Source organism: Buteo buteo, chromosome 23 (genome assembly GCF_964188355.1).
Source record: "Buteo buteo chromosome 23, bButBut1.hap1.1, whole genome shotgun sequence".
NCBI lineage: Eukaryota > Metazoa > Chordata > Aves > Accipitriformes > Accipitridae > Buteo > Buteo buteo.
In genome coordinates, this window is record NC_134193.1 from 13,522,222 (window position 1) to 13,541,175 (window position 18,954).

The window sequence follows — 18,954 nt, forward strand, 5'->3', positions numbered from 1 at the left end:
CCCTCTTTTGCCTTGGACCCAAGTGCAAGGAGAGGGAAGGCATACACCTGATAACGTGCATGATGGGAAAGCACCAAAGGATCCTACCTTGTCCTCCTGAGAGACTGTACTGCTATAGGGGACTGCAAATCTACTGGGTCACTGGGTAAAGCTGATGCCTGGCAGCTCTGTCCTTGCCCTCCCCACATGCTACGTGGCTTCAATCTCTATTCCAGCAACCTTTTGGCGTTCAAAAAAATGCCCAAGGGGTTGATAAGCTGATGTCTCTGGTTTCCTTGGGATTTGAATCTTACCTCCATGAGAAAGGCTGTAGGGTTTAGAGGAGAATGTGGCTGGCAGGGCTAAGCTGGTTTGCTCTCTAGGCTGTGTGGATGTTATTGCAGGGGAGGAATGCTCTTTCCTTGGTTATTTTCTAACATTCTTGAATGGCTTAACCTAAACGACAGGACCTTCTGCTGGAAAGGTGCTATGTTCTGGATGGAGCTCCTGATTAGCTGATGCTGATCTAAGGGTAGCAGGGAAAGGGCTTGTCCTGCCCTGGGGTCCCGGTTCCCAGCAGTCCCCCACTCAGCGCTGTGCTCTGTGAACCACAGAGGAGGTCAGTGCAGCTCCCTGATCTGCCTGGAAACTACTCTAGCGCACACACACACACAAATCAGTGCAATTCTAACGCGCTGCAGAGTGTGTCCATGTGGTGAGCTTTGCCCAGCTTGCAAGTGCTTCCTCGGACCAACCGCTGCCAGCAGCTTCCCAGGCTCCCGTGTCTCTGAGCAGAGGGCACGGGCTGGCCAGGACACTTGGATGAGGGCAGGGACATGCCAGCTGGCCACACTTGAGAGCTTGCTGTGATGCTCCAAGTCCAGCCTGCCTGTGCTGCGGAGGAGCAGCCCTGGCTGCTTCCCTGCTCTCATGATTTGAAGCCTGATTTCCCTCCACCTCGAAGGCAGCAAAACCGCTGTGATTTAATTGGCAGCATGTTTTAATTTGTTCCAAACTCTGCAGGCTCATTCGTTGTACATTAGCGTTTCTCTCGATGAAAACAGCTTCACTGCAGCCTGTCCCCTTCAGGTGCTTTGCTCTGATGACTTTGTGCAGTGCTTTTGCTGCTTGCTTTCCTCAATCTCCCTGAATTTTACCCAGACACTGCATGCTGTTTAGGAAACACAGTCTTTATCTTCCTTTGCTCTTCAGGGCTGTGATGGTAACGAGCTCACCTAGAGATCGAACTGCGGGCTGGGTAATGCCCAAGGGAAAATCCGAGAGCATCTAATTGCTAAAGCCATCTAAAAGGAGCTGGCTGGAGATGAATTAGGGTTGTCTTTTCCTTTTCTAAATCACTTCTCCTTTCTCTCCTGAAGGGTAAACCTTCAGTTGCATCCAGTGGTTTTGCCAGTCTGTAAGGCAGGACCACCGGTCCTCATTAGAGGTGTCTGGGGAAATAGGGGCTGGCTGGTCCCCCCTGGTCTTTGCTTTTCCACTTGCCATCTTGGTTTCCTTTGCTTTTTGTCTTTTCTGCCTCATCCTGACCTTTCTCAACCCTTCCTCCTTGGTGTTAAGTTGCCACTTGCCTACTTAACATCTATTGTAGACACCATTCTTTTAAAATATGCTATCGATGCCATTTGGGGCATAAAAATCCTGATGATAGAGGAATGCTGGCCCTTTGGCTTGGGACATGGCACTGGCCAGAGGAGCAGAGTAACACTGACATACTGAGATCACCATTGCCTCTCCCTTTGTGGGGGTCAAGTCTCTGTCTGCACGTGGGGTGAAAAATATTGGTTAAGGGCTGAGGAAGTCAGAATATTCCCGTTTTTCAAAAAAACCCCCTATACACAGAGACTGTCTTGGCTCAGAAAAATATTGTTTCTTTGTGTGAGTATTATGGCTTCAGGGGGAGTCAGGGGTGGTTGGCCCCAGGCCCCTCTCAGTTGCAGCTGCAGGGTTTAGAGAGCAACAGGGGTCAGGTAACGTGAGACCTGGATGTGACCCAGGGTGGGTTCATCTGGTATCTACCCCTAGTCTTAGATACATCCCTCGTGTATTTACCTACTGCAGCATCAGAGGGACCAATGAAAATGGGTGCGTTGTGGGCCTAGCCATCCTCCTCCTGTGGGTGTGAGGGTGGAGATGCTCTGTAGAGGTGGCCAGGGGTTGTGTCCGTGGCTGGTATCAGCAGTAGTTTTTGGCACTCCTAATTTTTTTAGGAGGATGCTTATTTGCCCTAGTTAGAACACCTTGTAGGGAAAGGGTCTGTTTGGGGTAGGTTTTGGAAAGGAAAAAAGGTTGTCAAAATACTTCTTTTGATATTTAAAAAAAAAAAAACAAACTACATTTTTTTCTGGTTTGAGATGGGGTTTAGCTTATAAAATCACATGTGCATGAAAGCTTGAAATCAAAGTAAATTATAACAAATTATACATAGCAAACAAAGACAGGACCCCCCCCAAAAAAAGTTTTCACAGCTAAGAGCAAAGCATTTCAGCTCTTTTTAAAAGATACTCTTCAAACTTGACATCTGAAAATTGAAAAATGATAATTTTCACTTTTCCTCCCCACTTGGGATGGGAAGAGTTTGGAACTCTCCAATCTGGTGACGTGGCATCCAGCAGCATCCAGCAAAGACTTCAGCAGCTCCTGCTGCCTTTGGAGCTCCTCTGTCTCCCAGGGCCATCCAGAAGTGGGGCTTGGCTGGAGACTGCTCCCCTGACCCACCAATACCATGGAGTCCTTACCTGTAGAATCACCAGTTCCAGCAGCGAAACTGTTGGGTTTTTTCTACTTGGTGTTCATGCAAATCCACCTTGGTGCTCCCAACCACGCATGCATCTTCGGTCTGTGGCACAGAGCAGAATCAGAGCCAAGTAATGGGTTCAATCAACAGAAGATAGGATGGGAAGGATGATGGGAAGGATGCTCCATATCTCCTTGTACCTCTGTACTCCCCTTCTGCAGCCCCGCCAAGGCAAGCGTGGGCCTGCATCTCCCTCTAGTGACTTCTCGCAGACTATCTCTTCATCAGCTGCACAGCACCAGCCCCAAGGAGCCACCAGCCAGGGCTGAGGTCCCACGCAGCTCTTCTCGGTGCCATGCGCCGGGTTGTCCGTGCCCTGTGGAGCTGAGCGGGAGCACGGAGCAATCTCTGAGCAGGGGCTGGTGGGCATGCAGGGGCTGATGGAAATGCTGCCAGCTGTTCCAGGAGAGGTGAAGGTCCTTCACAGCCACCAACCAACCCAACCATGGGTCTGTGCACATGTGGCTCAGCGTTCAAGTCTGAGACACTTACACTGGTGCTGGATGTAAGACTGATCTGCATTTTAAACGCAGGTAGCTCTCTAAAGTTTAACTCCCTTTTCACATTCAGTGCTTTTGTCTTGAGTGTAGATATTTCTATCAACATTTCAGTTTTCCTCCATCCATGGGTGATGCCTGGGCTCCTCTGGTGGTTGTTGGGCTGAAAGAGCCATTGCGACCTGCGCTGTCCTGCAGGGACCATTTAACATGGCAGCTGAAGACAGAGCGAGTCTCTTGCAAGCCACTGCCTTAAATCAATTTGCCACAAGTGTCCAGGAGGCTCCACTTGGGCTTGTGTCTGCCTTCCCTTCCCGACCCTCGGAGGTTTGCCAGCAGTGCTATTGCAGCTGCTTGATTGGGAAGATGTGTGGTGGGGGCTGCGAGCTCCCCTCCGACCTGCCTGTACCGTTCCTCCCAGACCACCTGGAGCCTCAAAATACACAGAAGCAGCAAAATCAAAGGCCTACGGGGCAGACTGATCCCCAGTGTAACTCTATACATTTGCTTTCATTGTTTTAGTAATGCTCTCAAGCTTGGATTTCTTTCATTAGGGTATGGGCCCTTCTCTCGATGCCCCTCCAACATAGAAAATTGCGGGGCGGATTATTGAAGCGGGACTGTGAGAGGGAGGTTCATGTTAGAATGGCCCATGCCAACAGCTGGCTTGTGTCCCTTGTGGAGGGTGAGTTTTGCTTTGTAGGTGGATGAACAGACCTGCCTGTTGCTGATGAGCTGCCCTGGAGCTCAGGGGCTCCTGCCTGGAGCTTGCAAGCCGTGAGCTGCCTCGTCCCCACAGCAGCATTCATGCATGTGGGAAATTAAGAAGCACAAGTGTCTTGAGCAGGGAAGGGGGAAAAAAAAAGTGAAAACTTCAACTTTCTTTTTTTTTTTTCTTCTTCCTTTTCAGGACTCCAGACTCACCAATTCAGATTTGACACCGGGGCCACCTTGGACGTGGGAAGATGCCCAGGAGACCCTCCACCTCCAGCCTGATGGGAGCGCCCTGACTTCACTCTCTGCTACTGAGATGCCATCGGCTGAGGAGGAGGAGGAGGGCAGCCTTTCTATTGAGGATGAAGGCTTTGAGCTGTTGAACTCCACCTATAATAAAATTACTGGCCCTGGCAGGCCAGGGCTCGGCAGGAGCAGCCCGTGGGTCGCTGGTAGCTCCGGTGAGTCCATAGACATGGTTTCCTCCCTTTCTCCTGCGCACCGTCGCAATACCTGGGTACCTGATGGTGCTTTTATCCGGCCAGGACCCTCCATCAAAACACACAGAGCAGCCAAGAAGGAGCGTGCCTCCAACCCCCAGGAGGAGAACGTCACCACGGAGAAGCTGACGGGTGATGCAGGCACCCGGCGGCACCTCTCGCCTGGCAAACCCAGCAATGCCATCACTGACCTGGACGCGCCTGCCACCTTCACCAAGGTCTCCCCATTGGCACGTCAGGCAGCTGCCCCCAAAGGAAATGTGCCCAAAGGTCCCCTGGGGACAGGGTCAGCGGCGAATGTCCCAGAGCATCCTCTGGTAGCAGCCAGCCCCACCGTCCCAGGGCTCGGGGACAGTGCTGCCCGCCCGGAGCACCCCATCTCGCCGGTGGCACACAGACAGCAGGGTCACATGAAGCCGGGACCACCGGGGCTGCCGGGACCACCGGGGCTGCCGGTGAGTGGCGGAGGTGATGGCGGCAGGAGGGGAGGGATGGGTGGTGGTGCATCTTCCCCTCCGGAATGGGTGGTGGGTGCAGGCTGTTGAGCTGCAGTTCCAGTAGCTCGCTGGGGGAAACTGGGCAGGGAAACCTCCGTTCAGTAGCATGGGCCTGTGCAGCAGCCTGGTCCTGCAAGGTGTTTTTTTGATGTCCCTGAAGAAACTTCGCTGGCAACTCTCCCCTGTTCTAGAGTTGGTCTCAAGTCATGGAACCACCTTGTTGGTTTTCATTTCACCCTGGTCCTGCCCAGAGGCAGGCTGAGGGGCTCAGAGTGAGGCCAAGCCATCTCCTCTAGCCCCTGCCCCACAGCAAACCCCAGGTATCAACCCGTGGCCCCTGCTGGCATCCCTGTCCTTTGCTTCTCTACCACTGTGACACCCCAAAATTTGTGGTAGTTCAAAGCAGAGCATTAAATTTGTCTTGAAATAAGTTTTGATTATTTTTCAGATTATTGATTCATTGTAGCAGATAAAAAAAAGGGAAATAAAAAAAATGGTAAACTTAGAATAGATAAATCTTTAGAGAAGTCATCAGTCTTCATTGGGAAGTGGCTGAAAAATGTTTTTACATATTTTCCCATGTTTATTTCTTCTCCCCAAATGATTTCCCTAATTTGGTTAAATTTTCTTAACAGTTAAAATTAACTTGCATTTCATTTACCCAGTGCCACTGCCAGAAGCGGCCATGGGAATCTTCTGCTCCCCCCCTGGGCAGACCCCCACGTGAAAGCCGTCTGGGATGCCCTGAGCTCGGGGCTGCCCTGGGGGTTCATCTGGATGCTACAGAGCAGGTCTCCACGCACAGCTGTTTTTACAGTTGTGTTTGAGGGACCTGGCGCTAAATTCGTCATCGATGAGCCAGGCTTCATAGGATAACAGTTAAATTTAGGTCTGCTAGCTTCCCCCTCGAGCCATCTCCTTGCTGCTGCAGCTATTGCCTGCAAAAATAGAAGAAAATGGCAAAAGGAACAGATGCTGAAGGATGAAAAAATCCCGGGAGTGGAGGAAACGTCATGGCGTTTGACAGCCCTGCTGTCAGCCAGCAGGAGGGGAGGCAGCACGAGAAGGGGACCCAGCAAGGAGGGAATTGCTTTTCCCTCCTGTAGAAAGCATTGAGATGGTTTTTCTTCTTGGTCATGAGCATCCTGGGTGGAAACACAGGTACAAGCAGCTCCAACCCGGCTTAGGAGACCTGGGCACAAGGCAGTGTGGGTGTCTGAAGATGACATCTCTCATTGTTCTTAGAGGAAAGGTTTGGAATTAACCTTTTCACCTGTGAGGTTTTTCTCCTCCTCTTTCACTGGCAGTGTCAATCAGAGAAATCAGTAGAGCACAGACTTCCAGCCCTGCCCCACCACATGATGGGTCCTCTCCCTTGGTGCAGGTTCACATACATCTGGTTTGTCACCCTCAGAGATTTTTCTGCCTTTGCAAAAAACACTTTGAGTAGCTGTTCCAGTCAGGAGGTGTGGATGGATGTTTATTTATCATCCTGCCAAGTCCTGATCATGCCCTAATGTTGTTCAGGGCATTTATGGACTGCAGACCCTGCAGACCACATGCCCTCAGCTCCCATCCCAGTCATCGTCCGCTGTAAAGGCATTGGAGATCGGTGGGGAAAAAAAACAACACGTTACAAGAAGTGGAAAGTGTTTCTTTAAAAGCTGCTGGTTTTTATGATCTTGCTAATCCTCCTTGCAGGGATTTCATTGTGTTGTCAGTATTCAAAAGCTCCTTGGCTTTCATAGACAGTGTTTCATGGGGGTTCCCAGCTGTCAGTACGTCCCCACAGGCTTTTCTTTTTTCTTTTTTGGTTTCTGTTACTCAAACTTAGCACTGGCTGTTTAGGAGCAGAGATGTGGTTCCTATTGGTAGGCTTAAATTGAATCCTGCTGGAGGCATCTGGTGTCAGGGATGGTGTGAACTTGGGCAACAGGCAAAAGCAAAGCCTTCTCTGTGCTTCCCTCGCAGGAGCCATCCGCTGTTTCACAGCACCCCGGGCCGCAGCCGTTGGGTCACACTGCAGGAGGAGGGATGGTGCTGCAGAGAGGTGCTGCGTGCAGTTTGCAGGGCAAAACACCCGCTGCTTTCTGGATGAGATGTCTTGGATTGATATTCATTTTTCTTTTCTGAAATGTTACAGCCCTTGGGTTCATTGTTCCTGGTGTTCTGAATGGTTCTTTTTGGTTTGCACAAAATGGTATCAGCTTGGGAGCTGCTTAAGGGAGAGAAATAGATGCCATCAAATTTCAGAGGGTGCTGTTGTGACCGTGGCTTGGTCCTGTCCCTCCACCCTGCACTAGGACTGCACGTGTTGGCTTTGCAACGCTGGTGTTTGTGCTGGGGGTGGCTGTGGCAAGAGCCGAGGAGCAGGAGGAGGCATGGCTCTTTGGCCATCTCAGAGAGGGTCCTGGTGCATTTAAGGGTCCTCGGTGGAGCACCGTGACCCGCTGATGACCATGTTGGAGGAAGGGTTTGTTAGGTACCCATCAGCTGCTGGTGTATCTCAGCTGCGGACCGAGGGCAGCGGGTGTCCATGCAGCAGCTAAGCTAGGGGCTGCACCCAGAAGAAGTGACTGGACCCCATAGCTCTTTTGAGGGGGATCGGGGGGAGGCAGGACTTATTGAAGGATCTAATTTATATCTGCACCCAGGGTGGAGGGGATGAGCCTGTCCCCAGGCACCTTGCAACAGGTACATGGTGCTCACAGTAAAATCCCAGTGGACTCCAAACTGGGTACCTTCCTGCAGAAGTGGTCTCTCAGCAGCGCACATACAGCGCCTTAAAGCAGGTGTGCTGGGTGGATAAATAGAGGGGCTGCCTGGCACTGGGAGGGGTCCATGCCCATTCTGGTGCGTGTTTTAATATTGGGTACAGCGGGCAGGAATTTTACCTCCTTCAGCAATGGTGGACTTGGCAGTGTTCTTAAGAGAGATCTTAAGGTCTTAAAGTCTTTTCCAACCTAAATGATTCTATGGTTCTATACCCAAGGTTTGAAAATCAGACCAGAGTTGCCAGCATCACTGCGGCTGTGCGTGCCATTTGGCACAAACACGTGCTGTACACAAACCAGGCATGGGGGCAGAGCCCCCAGCCCTCAGGGAGGGGGAACTGAGCCATGGAGCCCCATGGACTTCAGGTCTAGGCACTTTAAGTGATCAAAGTCTCTTTGGTGAAGCATCCCTCAGTGCCAAAGCTGTTTCTGGACATATATCTTGGCCTTTTTATCCATCCCATTGACACAAGGCAGTGAGGTCAGGGCTGGCTGCTACCTGAGTGGGACTGCCTTGGTGGTCACAGGGATGCAGCCATGTCTATGCCGGGGTTGTGTGAATTCAGTGTGGATTCCCAGGCTCGCTACTGGGCTCGGACAAGCCTGTTTGCAAGCTCAGAACCAAAACGGCAGCCATCAGAGCTGCAGCTCTGCAGCAGACATGCAGGTAGACGCTGTGCTGCAGCCTGGCATGTTATCAGTCTCTGCTGAGATCTTCCAAGTAGATTTCTTTCATCGAGAAAAGCCAGGATCTCCCATCTGACTTTGTTTCTGTCTGGACAGATGCTTCGGTAAGCCCTGAAGTGGGGTCGCTGCTTGGCCAAAATGCATACTTTTGACTAGAGATCAGCTAGATTGGTTCTCACACAAGTTAGAAGCCACAGATGTTTGCATCCTCATCCAAACTACTGTTTGAGCGTGTGGCCATGATCCATCTTTATGGGAGTTTTTCCTAACACACTGCCTTTCTTCACCAGGTGTCAGGAAATGTGCTTCTGCTCCCCAGCCATATGGTCTGGGGCGTTTCTGTGATGGATGCCGCAGGATTATGCCGCTCAGATGGCCGAGCAGAGCAGCTTTCTGATGCCAGGGCAGGAGAGTGGGAAGGGAGAAGCATAAAATAGGGTGCACTTTCCACCCCACCCATCTTTAGGGTGTTTCTTTGGGACTTGGTGCTGCTAGTTGGCTCTGAATAAGCCGTTTCAGTTCTTGCTTCGCTGGGGCAGGGATGGCCCTGGCCGTGGCACTGGTCACCCAGCCACCGTGGGATCTCCCCTGGTTGCGGGGGGTCCTCCTTCGGGGTGACATAGCTCTCCTCCTTTGCCTTTCAGGGCTGTCCTGGGAGACGTGGACTGGTAGGACCCAAAGGAGACAAAGTGAGTATGCAGGAAAACATGGGAAGGTACGGGATGAGGTGTAGGGTCCGGGGCAAATACTACAGATGGTCTGAGTTGGTTTTGATGTTTTTCATCAAGAGGGCAGTGTGAGCTTCTGAAGCTGCAGTCTGGTGGCCCTTTATGTGTGTCTGGAAGAAGAAAGAACTACTTTTGCTGGATTTTTTAAGCCCAGGCTCAGGACTGAGCTGACTGGACAAGCTGCTGTCTTTCCTCTGAGCCACTTAATGGCACAGCAGAACAAGGGAGATGAAGCAGTTTTAGCTCAGGTCACCTGGAGGAGGGATGCTGGTGTGTTCCAAAGTCCAGCCCCATACAATATCCACCAGCTTATCTCGGAGGGACATCTGTTCTCCAGCACTGCGTTGGTCAGACCCACAGCTGCCCTTTCTGCTCCAGGTACCCAGCACACAGCAGCCTGCATGGCACAGCTCAGTCTCCTGCTGCACACAGCATTGCCTAGTAAACCAACAGATGCTTGGAGATGCTCTGGATTAAGGGTGGTGCCTCAGTTTCCCCATCAGAAAAACGAGTGTCCTCCTAACCACCTTTGCACAGCAGTTTCCATATTTCCCAAGCTGTAGAGGGGCAAACTCGTTGCCCCACAAGTCTGTGTGCGTTAGCTTCAGTATCTGTGACATTTAGATGGGTCTGGGCACAGGAATGTACATACGAAGCTCATTTGTTTTGGTTTCCCTGTTGTCAGGGTTATTTAGATCTTAAGAGCTGGTTTGAACCCAGGAATGTGCCTAGACCCGGGCTCCACTCAGAGGTTGACGTGAACCAGAGCCTGTGTCCAGCCTGTGTTGACTGTTAAACCCCCGGCTGGTTTTAAGGAGCTGCCCTTGTCTTCCTAGGGGTACCCTGGAGCCATGGGGCGGACAGGCCCCCCAGGTGACCCAGGCCCTGTGGGCATCCCTGGTGTCCCCACCATCGTTCTCTGGAGGAACTCCAGGGAGGACTGGCAGACGTTCACGGTGAGTTACAGCCGCAGCGGGGAAATGCTCCGGGAGCTCCACTTGCACCTCCCCATCAGCTCCCGTGCAGGCACCTCTCTGCTCTGCTGGGATGAGAGCTGGGAAGGAGGGTTTGAAATTCCTAATCTGTTGGGTGGGAGGACAGAGGCAGGGTAGGCAGGTGGTGGCAGAGGGAGGATGACAAGGAGAGAGGTGCAGCTTGCTGGGGATGGCTCTGTGGGTAGCTGTCCTTGGGTGAAATGGGATCAGCGTGCGCCCAATTTACAGCTGTGCTCACACAGCTATCCCTCTTTTCCCTGTGACTGACTGCGAGATCTTGGGTCCCCATGGTCCACACACATCCATGACTTCCCAAGGGTGGTTCGTGCCCTACCCCTGTAGGATAGGGGCCAAAGAAGATCCAAGCCATGCGGAAAAAAGCCCTTCTCCTGCTCTGCATTGCCCAGTTACAAAGCATTGCTTCTGTTTTCCACCATATCCCAGTTTGCTGCCACACCCCAGCTGTGTGCTGTGGCTTTGGCTCGTGGGGTTTGTGCCCGTCGAGCTTCTTGCTAAGGTGAGATACCTTCTCACTCAAACCCTGCTGCTGTGGGGAGCACAGGAGTGGGGACAGGACCTGCAGGGAAGCAGGAGTGCTTCAGCTGCTGTGTAGCTGGCTGCAAAACTCCATGTAACCTGGGAGCGATCACTGCAACCACCCAGCCGGCCTCGTCCACGTTCCCTGACTCCTGACAGCACAGTCACTGCTGTGATTAAGCTTAATTTCAAACTCCCTCTCCAGCCTTGCCTGAGCCGGGCAGGGCAATAGCTGAAGGCATTGGGTTTCTAATTGTCTTAGGCACCTTACCAACCTGGGGCTGGAGCTCCCTGGAGCAGGGATGCTTTCTGGGTTTTGCATCTGCAGTGTCCCTCTGATGGGACTGCAGCCTGTCTGGATATCAGCTGCTCAAAGCAGATGCTGGGCAGGGTGGCTTGCAAGGCAAGTTGGTGCAACAGGCAGAGTAATGGGCCGGTGAGAGGCCAGGCTCAATGCTCAGGCTCTCTAAAAGCTTTAATGACCTTGGGCAGGACATTTGACTTATCTTCAACTCATTCATTTGTGAAGAGGGGTGATGGCACCTTCTGCTCCAGGGCAAATGCCTTTAATGCTGTTGAGACAATACAGTGAGGAGGACCTCCGCTCTGCCAGCACAGCACACCCTGAGGAAGGGACGATGCTGGCAGGAGGTACAAGGTGGAGAGTGGCCCTGTGCTGGTCTGGCTCTGAGCTTGGATTGACCGACCAGAAGTCCTTGGGCCAGACCTGCCCCTTGCAGTTTTGTGTTGGAATGGATCAAAGCAGCTGCAGAAGATAAATACCTGCCTTAGAGGAGATCAGATTCCTCCTGGGAAATGCAGCAGAGCTGATCGTTGGGAGATATCTTGGCTGACCTGGAGGACCTCCATGCCCTCCTGTCCTCCTGCTGCTCTAGAGCAGGTGCTCTGCTGTTATCAATGCTCACAGGACCCATTGCAGGCAAACACTGTGAGACCAGAGTAAATCAGGATAGGACAGCGAGCTGGAAGTGCTGGCTGGAAGAAGCCTGCAGTGGCAGAGAGCATCTCCATGTCTGCGCCAGGGCAGTTGCCTTCCTCCCAGGGTGTTTGGGGTAGACATCTGCATAATCAATTCCTGTTGTGTCAGGGCATGGCTACAGCACTTTGCAGGGCTGCTGACGCTCTTTGCTCTGCACACTCAGTCAGAATTGCATTTTTTTTTCCTGCCTGCATTTGGAAAGGGACCATAGGCTTTGTTCTTCTGCAGGCAGAAACGTTCATGCCTATGGATGTTGCCGTAGACCATGATTTCTTTGGTGTACCACCACCTTCAGTGCTTAGGCATTGGGAACACTGGAGGGAGCAGACAGTCTTGTCTGGTTTGGGAAGCCGAAGCTGGAAGGCTGCCGGGGCCCTGGCCACAGGCTCCCAGGGGGTTTGTGTCTTGGCACTTGGCCCGGTGCTTTTGGCAAAGTGCCGATCTCGAGGGGAAGGCAGTGTCTAGCAAGGATGACGTGGGGCACCCAAAAGCCTTGCTGGGCTATTGTGTCTGTGGCTGTATGACCCCGGCAGTGCCGGCATTTTGCTCGGCAGCAGGAAACGGGAGTGCAAAGCCGTGGGCTGGGTTTTGCTAATCTTTGTTGAGATAGCACAGGGGTGAAAAGCGGAGTGCTGGCTGCTGTGAGAACGGGGTGGGCTGTCTGCTTCTGCAGCCTCCTACAACTTACTTGGGGGCTGGAGAAATGCTGTGGCTTCGCACAGTGCTGCTCTTGTGAACCGAGTGCTTGTGATTTGGGGGCTGCACGGGGACATCCTGGCCTGCTGGGGTTTGTTGTTGGCTCAGCTTTTGGAAATGCAAGTTAGAGAAGCCACCTCTCAGGCCAGGGGATGCAATGCAGAATGATGGACCGGGAAAGCAAGGGACATCAGTGACTGTCCCAGAGCCGCTATGGCTGTTAGGAGCAGGAAAGGCTATTGAGCATCCCTCCTGGTGAAACAAGCCTTTGCTGTTCATGGCAATTGAGCAAAAACAGCTTAAGACCACCGTGATTCTGCCCCAAGCCCCTGTCCCACGTTTTTGTTCATGACATGTTGACAGACATTGGGTTTGCCAAGAAATTGTCTTGGTGTAACTCAAGGGATAGGAACCGTTGGTGTCTTGTTCTGGTAGTGTTGACTTTGGTAGTGGTGGAGTCCCAGAAGCCAGGGAAGGAGGAAGGAGAACCAGAGCTCCCTCAGTTATTAGGGAGCTCAATCTGCAGCGCTAGAGTCCTATCTCTTTATCTCTCCCAATACCTTTAAAAGCAAGAGGTCAGGCTGGGAAATGAGGGCTGGTAACATTAGAGCAAAAGAAAATATTGTTCCATGCAAAAAGGAGGCAACCTTTAGGGATTTCCTGCTACTGAAAGGTCAGCAGCTAATGCAGTTCTGTGCCTGCGTGGCTTTATGGCCCTGTGTCATGAAATGGAGTGGTTTGGAACGCTTAAAGAATCACTTCCAATGTTATTAGCAAAAGAAAAATGATTTAATAGGAATTCATATAAAAACATGACTTCACAGAATTCAATGGCAAGGTTCACTCTATTACTTAATACCTGGATGAAACGTGCACACCATTTTGTGACACCCTGGGGAGGGTGGCCAAGACCGTGTTGCAAGGAATGACCTGCTCCCTGCAGAGCTGTCGGAAGGGTTTTCTCTGCCCTGCTCTCAGGCTGGAGTTTTACAGGAGGACAGATCCATACGGCAATCACTCCCCATCCTCCATCCCCTCCGCTTGCTTACAATCCCTGTACCCGTCACGCAGCTCCCTGCTGACCAGAGCTGCAGCGAGCAAAGTGCCGACTATTTCCTGCTGAAATTGCAGAAGGCAATTAATTTCTCTCCCCTCCCCTTGGCATCTGGTGCTCCGAAATACGAGTTCACGTCTCTTATGAGATTCGCCCCCCCCTTTTTAAAAGGTTGGATTTTTTTTTTTTTTTTTGGAAGCCTAATGAAATAATATCCTGTCCCAAGTGAATCTGAGTTCACTGATTCCCAAGACAAGGCAAAAGCATTGGCCATGCTCCAACAGCCCAAAAAAGTTTTTGTGAGCAGCTTTTGAGGGAAATAAGAACTGGCTGGACAAGAGGACCATGGCCTGGCCCTGGCAGGCTGGCAGGGACTGCACCCGTTCACTCGTGGTAATCAATTTGGGATCAACTTGAAAGGAACCGAGATGCCTGGTGCAGCGTTAGAGCTAGTTAAATGCATCCATCCATCATCTGCCCCTGAGAGCCCTGCTCATTATTAGAAATATTTCCATATGTTGAAAGGTCTGTGTTTATTTTCGTTAATGAGTTCCTTGGCTTTTTCCCTTCTCTCTCCTCTGGTATCGGAGGATAGATCTTTGGAGGGGGGAACAGGAGGGGGTTTCCTGGCACCTCTGAGGCTGAAGCTGGGGAGCATGTGGGAATCCTGCTTGGGATTGGGATGATGAACGGGGGAGGGGGGGCTTTTCTTAGCCTTTGATGCAAACCAGGATTTGGAGGAGCTGCCTGGACCATATGTCTGGGCTCACCGTGGGAAGGAAGAGGAGCAGGAAAGGTGGGGTTTGCGTCCTCCTGAGTGTCTGTGGTTTGTGCTGCTGGGAGGCCAGGAGGATGGCCGGTAGTTGAAGATAGACATTGTTTTGTTTCCTGGGCATCTCCCACAACTTGGTGAAACGTGGCTTGGACGTGTGCGGAGAGGAGGCTGTGCCGTGAGTTTTTAGGACCTTTATGCTGGCTTTGAAATACCATGGGGTTAGCTGTGGCTACAATGGGATTAGCCCACCCTGTGGCTTTTGGGTGGGTTTTTTTCCCTCTTTGTGGTCATCTGGTCTTCTAAAAATTGGAGGTGCACGAAAGATATGGCTGCTAGAGGCAGTGAGGAGAAAGCCTGCCGGCCATGACTGCTGGAGGATCTCCTCATCTGGGGTTTCAGATGGGGCTGGTTGGGATGAGGTTTCCCACTTGGGGCAAACTGCAGTGTTGAAACAGCTGTTTTAGTCCAACCTGGGCTAAATATGATGGTACCTGAGCTCACCAAGAACATATTTCCAACCTCTCCATGTGCAAAATGTTTCTGGTGTCCCAAGGCTGCTAGGGCATCCATGGGGGAGCTGAATTTCAGCAAACTTCAGTAATGGGGTCTCTGTCTTCATTCGCTAATGAGGACGGCAGTTCCTTATGTCCTGCATGTTGTCCTCAGATTAAGCCTTGTCCTGTGACTTGCATACACATAGTATAAAAAAAAATAATTAATTGGCAGACTGCTTCATTGCTGTGTCTTCCCAAGCAACAGGAAAAAGACTTTGAAGTCAGCAAAAAGGGATTTAGGTGTTTTTTAACATTTTGCTTCCCCCTTCCCATTCTCCTTTCAGCAATCATCTTTTTACCAGCTTCTACATGCAGGCTGGCCGGTGAGTATTGCTGTTAAGCAACTTTCTGTGGTTTGTTTTTTTCTCGGCTTGGTCAACTGGGTTTTCCTCTCTCCAAGCACTTAGTCAGTGAGATTTGTTTTACCAACGTTTCTCTTTTTAATCCAGAGAAAACCCGGAGCCCCCGGCCCTCCAGGGCATCCAGGGAAAACAGGAGCACCTGTAAGTAAGAAAAGCCCTGGTGTCCCCTCTGCGGCTGGGTGCTGCTTGGCCCCACTGCCACCCCGGTTGGCCTGGGGCAGCTTGCAGAATCGATGTCCCCAATCACTTGCACAGTCCTGGGCTGCTCAAAAAGTATCTGCTGCCTGGTGGCTTCTGGCATGCTGTAATTAAGGGCCTTGGGATTGGATTTCAAAGAAGCCTAATGGTTTGCTTGTCTGCTTCCCACCGAAACCCGGGTGATGTTTGATATCTAACTCCCTGGGTTTCATTGGCAGACACAGCCCCTGCCCCTCTGTCTCTGCCAGCTGAACAATGCTGGCTTATCTTCCCCAGGGCATCGGGTTCCTGCCCCCGTGTTTGGCTAGGGACCATGTGGATCCCTCCCAGAGGCACAAAACCAAGCCAGAGAACAGCTGATGTAGTACTTGTGTGGGGCCAGCCCCAGGCTGGTGGGTCTGCAGCCCCGTGCCCACACAGCCCCTGGGATTGCTGGGTGATGCTTCCCGCCCTGGCTGGCCTCTGCAAACAGGGCAGCACCATGAGGCAAAAGAAACAAAGGCAAAACGCCTCATCCTGACCTCCCGTAGGACGCCAAAGCAATGGGGAACCAGATCTGTTGCTGCCTCCAAACCTGCCCTGGCCGCTGACCCTGCGAAGGCGGGCAGGGCGACACGTGTGCCGAGGGATGTGAATCCTCCTGCTCTGCCCGTCCTGAGGCTGCCTCTGTGCATTGCTCGTTGTCCGGCCCAGGACAGCCTCTGCGAGGCTCGGGCTGCTCTCAGGATGGGGCAACATGTTTGTTGACTCAATCCCCGTTTGTGTGCAGGGACCCTGCGGAGATCCGGGGGAGCCGGGTGAGAAAGGCCAGCGGGGGTACATGGTGAGTGGGGGTGCTGGCGGGGATGCCTGCCTGGGGAGGGTGGGGGGCTTGGCTGTGGGGAGAGCCCAGTTTGGAGAGGTTAAGTGTGCCCTTGGGGCTGTTCTGGGGACCCTTGAAGACCCTGCCCCTCTTGGATCAAACCCTGGAGCGCTGGGTGAGGGAGAACTGTAACAGTCAGGTTTGCCAGTTTGGGAAAGTGCAAGGAAATGCGTGCCTGGTTTGAAGGGTCATGGGAGGTGATGCCCCAGTTCTCTCTCTGGGGACCTTGCTGTGGCTGGCAGGGGTGGCTCTCCACAACAGGCTCGTTCCCTTGACTGAGTCCATGCTGCAGGTCCTCTTGCCCTGTGCTTGCAGCACCTTGCTCTGGCAGGTGCCTGGGCTCAGTGACTGCTCAGCACAGTCCCTTTGGGTGCTGGACTCTGCCGTGTGTCACCCAATGCCCTCCCAGGCAGGTGGACACAAGTTGGCATGGTTCTGTCCTTTTGTGACCTTCTGGAAACCACCCACCTCCTTCCCCGCAGCTCTGGCTGACGGGATGCGTGAGCTCTGCCTGTGCTTCGCAATAGGATCTGCTGTGTGTGTCCTCGTGGGACCCAGCCACCTCCCCTGGGACCAAGCAAGCACAGCTGCCTGTGGGGTTTGGATGCCCCATGGGTAAAGGGAAAGCAGATGTCCCAATCTCCCAGCATTGCTGGAGCTTTCCACCTGCTCTCCCAACCGTGCTCGCTGGTACCCAGCCCTCGTGGGAAGAGCTGGTGCATCCCAAATCTTGTCCCTCTCAACAGAGCCGATTCATGGGTGTCCCCCAGCACCTCCCTGCCTTTTGCTCGTTTGTCCTGGTTGCTGCTGGGCTGCTTCAAAGGGACAGCAGCGCCCACCCCTGCTGCTCCTCACCTCCCTGTTCACCCATCTACGGGAGCAATCGTCTTCCTTCAGCCCTCCAGTGTTTCCCGTCCTGCATAGCATCTCTCCCCAGAGACCTTAACCACAGCATCGTGGTCCCCTTGGCACCCTCTCAGCAATGACCTTTCTTTCCTTCTGCCATCTTCTTTGTCATTGTGTCTTACTCTCCAAAATTGGGGTGGCTTTCCCTCTGGCTTGAGAAGAGGAGCCACGGACAGGCTGGGCTTACATGGATCGATGCTGAAGGAGGATTTGGATGGGCTGGCCAGCAGGAAACAGACTGGTTCCTGGCAGCTGTGTTGAACCTTTGAGTCCCAAAAGCTCATGGCAAAAGTTAGAGTCAGTATCTTGGGCAAGAAACACAGCTACATCATCAGGCGCTGTGTATCTGCTCTCCATCACACGTCCTGCTGCCAGGCGTCCTGTCACCCCGGCCCCACTCCCTTGCATCAAGGATTCACCCCAGGGATAGTGTTTTACCAGCTGCCAACATCTGGAAGGTGTCACTGACTGTATTAAGCCGGTTGAGTGTAAACACTGGACTCTGTCAGCTTAGCTTAGCCAAAAGGTGCCAAAGTTATTCTCTATCTTCACATAAACAGGAACTGTGAGGGGAGTCAGCAGTTTGGGGAAGAGGGGGGATATTAGCACAGAAATGGAAAGGAGCAATTTTTTTCCACCCATCACAAGTCCATCTGCAAGCCTGATGTCTTCAGTTTGGGGGGCTGTGTCACGGCCGCAGCCCAGTCCCCGGCCCCCTGCTCTCCTGCTCTTGCTTTGGCATCTGCCAAAGGCTTTGTGTGGCAGGTTTCCACCAGGGAAACCCAACTCAATTTTGGACTCAGCTCTTGACGAGCCTGGGGTGGTTTTTGTTAAGGTTCATGTTTCTACTGGACCTTGGCCCAAGAGGTCTTTGATGCCTGTTCAGGTTCCAGCAGGTCTCCGCTCCCTTCTCTCACTGCCTGTGGAGGCTGACTGGATGGCAGCAGGGGTGAGGAAGAAGAGGATGGAGTTCATCCACCTGCATCAGCCCCTGAGCACATGGTTGTGTTGGGTTTGCCCATGATCTGTTTTGCATTTGGCCCGTCTGCTCTGGCTTGCCTGCCACAGAGCACAGCCAGAGGTACATCACAGTCCAGGTCTCTTTCTTGCAAAATTGCAAATAATAATAAATATTCCCCAAAGCTGGGACTTGGATGTAGAATGGGGCAAAAATGCTGACTTTTGGGCTGGGTGCCTGTCGTAGTTTTAAGCCCAGCCGGTAACAAGGCACCACGAAGCCACTCGCTCACTCCTCCCCCTTACAGCCCTGGTGAGATGAGAAGAAAATATAAAGGCAGCCTCGTTGGTCGAGACAAGGACTGGGAGGGATCACTCCCCAGTTACGGTCACGGGCAAAAGACAGACTCAACTTGGGGAAGAAACAAAATCAATTTAATTTACTACAAATCAAATCAAAACAAGGATATGAGGAAGTAAAACTAAGCCTTGGAACACCTTCCCCTCACCCCTCCCTCCTTCCTGGCTCAACTCCACTCCCGATTTCTCCACCTCCTCCCTCCAGTGGCACAGGGGAACAGGGGATGGGGATTGGGGTCGGTTCCTCACACCTCGTCTCTGCCGCTCCTTCCTCCTCAGGGGGAGGAGGACTCCGCGCTCTTCCCCTGCTCCACTGTGGGGTCCCTCCCGTGGGAGACAGTTCTCCACAAACTTCTCCAATGTGGGTCCTTTCCGTGGGCTGCAGTTCTTCAGTCACAGACTGCTCCAGCGTGGGCTTTCCCACAGAGTCACAGCCATCTTTGGGGGCATCCCCCTGCTCTGGCATGGGGTCCTCCACGGGCTGCAGGTGGAGATCTGCTCCACTGT

The 18,954-nt window shown here is 52.5% G+C and overlaps 1 protein-coding gene across 1 annotated transcript in view; it reads left to right on the forward strand.

Annotated features, from left to right (window-relative positions):
* The window catches only part of LOC142044018 (uncharacterized), a 98,470-nt gene that overhangs the window by 52,344 nt on the left and 27,172 nt on the right, over window positions 1-18,954 (forward strand). Inside the window, exons 6-12 of the mRNA XM_075055965.1 lie at window positions 4,202-4,470; window positions 4,573-4,960; window positions 9,108-9,152; window positions 10,028-10,147; window positions 15,087-15,125; window positions 15,252-15,305; window positions 16,132-16,185. Coding sequence (XP_074912066.1) covers window positions 4,202-4,470; window positions 4,573-4,960; window positions 9,108-9,152; window positions 10,028-10,147; window positions 15,087-15,125; window positions 15,252-15,305; window positions 16,132-16,185 — 969 coding nt within the window. The remainder of the gene's footprint in view (window positions 1-4,201; window positions 4,471-4,572; window positions 4,961-9,107; window positions 9,153-10,027; window positions 10,148-15,086; window positions 15,126-15,251; window positions 15,306-16,131; window positions 16,186-18,954) is intronic.